General features: G+C 37.3%; 1 protein-coding gene across 1 annotated transcript in view; it reads right to left on the minus strand.

Annotated features, from left to right (window-relative positions):
• The window catches only part of LOC119588953 (nephrin-like), a gene marked incomplete at its 5' end in the record, with an annotated part of 72,188 nt that overhangs the window by 9,710 nt on the left and 61,756 nt on the right, over nucleotides 1–722 (minus strand). The window contains 1 exon segment of the mRNA XM_037937562.1: nucleotides 51–233. Within this exon segment, the coding sequence (XP_037793490.1) occupies nucleotides 51–233 (183 nt within the window).

Here is a 722-nt window from a genome sequence, read left to right on the forward strand (position 1 = left end):
AGAACCGAGAGCAAAACCAAGCATCGAAAGTGCAGAGGCAAGTCACTAACCAAGTATATCCGGGTTGGACTCCTTCATCGGGATCTGCAGCGCCTCCCTCTGAGCATGGGCGTGCCTCCTCCGGCCCCTCACCGCCCACACGCCCACCAGGAGCATAATCACCACTAACAGTGCCCCACCGATCACCGCCAGGACCAGCATGAGTGGCGACGGCTCTGACCGCGAAGGCAAACCTGCGGTAATGCGGCCAAACATCGTTACGTGACCTTTGACCTCGCGTGTCTCGTGCTGTTAAGGTCGTGCCTGATCTCGGCGAGGCGGCTTTGATTTCGCTCATCGTCAGTGATCTATAATTTTTTTTTTTATCTTGGGAGTTTCTTGAGAATTTTTATTTTGGGAGTTAATTGAGAATTTTCATTTTGCGTTTCTTTTTTTTATATTTTCATTTTGTTAGTCTATTGATATTTTTTTCTTTGTGTTTCTTTTTATATTTTTATTCTATGAGTTCATTTCTATATTTTATGAGTTTGTTTTGATTTTTTTATTTTATTTTTTATTTCATGAGTATATTTTTTATTTCATGAGTATTTTTTTTTTATGAGTTTATTTTTTATTTTATTTGTTTAGTTTTCTACATATTTATATAAACATATTTATGCAAAATAGAATTTAAGTTTGGATTTACATTTTCCTTACATTTATTGATTTACTTATTTTGACAC

Source organism: Penaeus monodon, chromosome 24 (genome assembly GCF_015228065.2).
Source record: "Penaeus monodon isolate SGIC_2016 chromosome 24, NSTDA_Pmon_1, whole genome shotgun sequence".
Classification (NCBI taxonomy): domain Eukaryota; kingdom Metazoa; phylum Arthropoda; class Malacostraca; order Decapoda; family Penaeidae; genus Penaeus; species Penaeus monodon.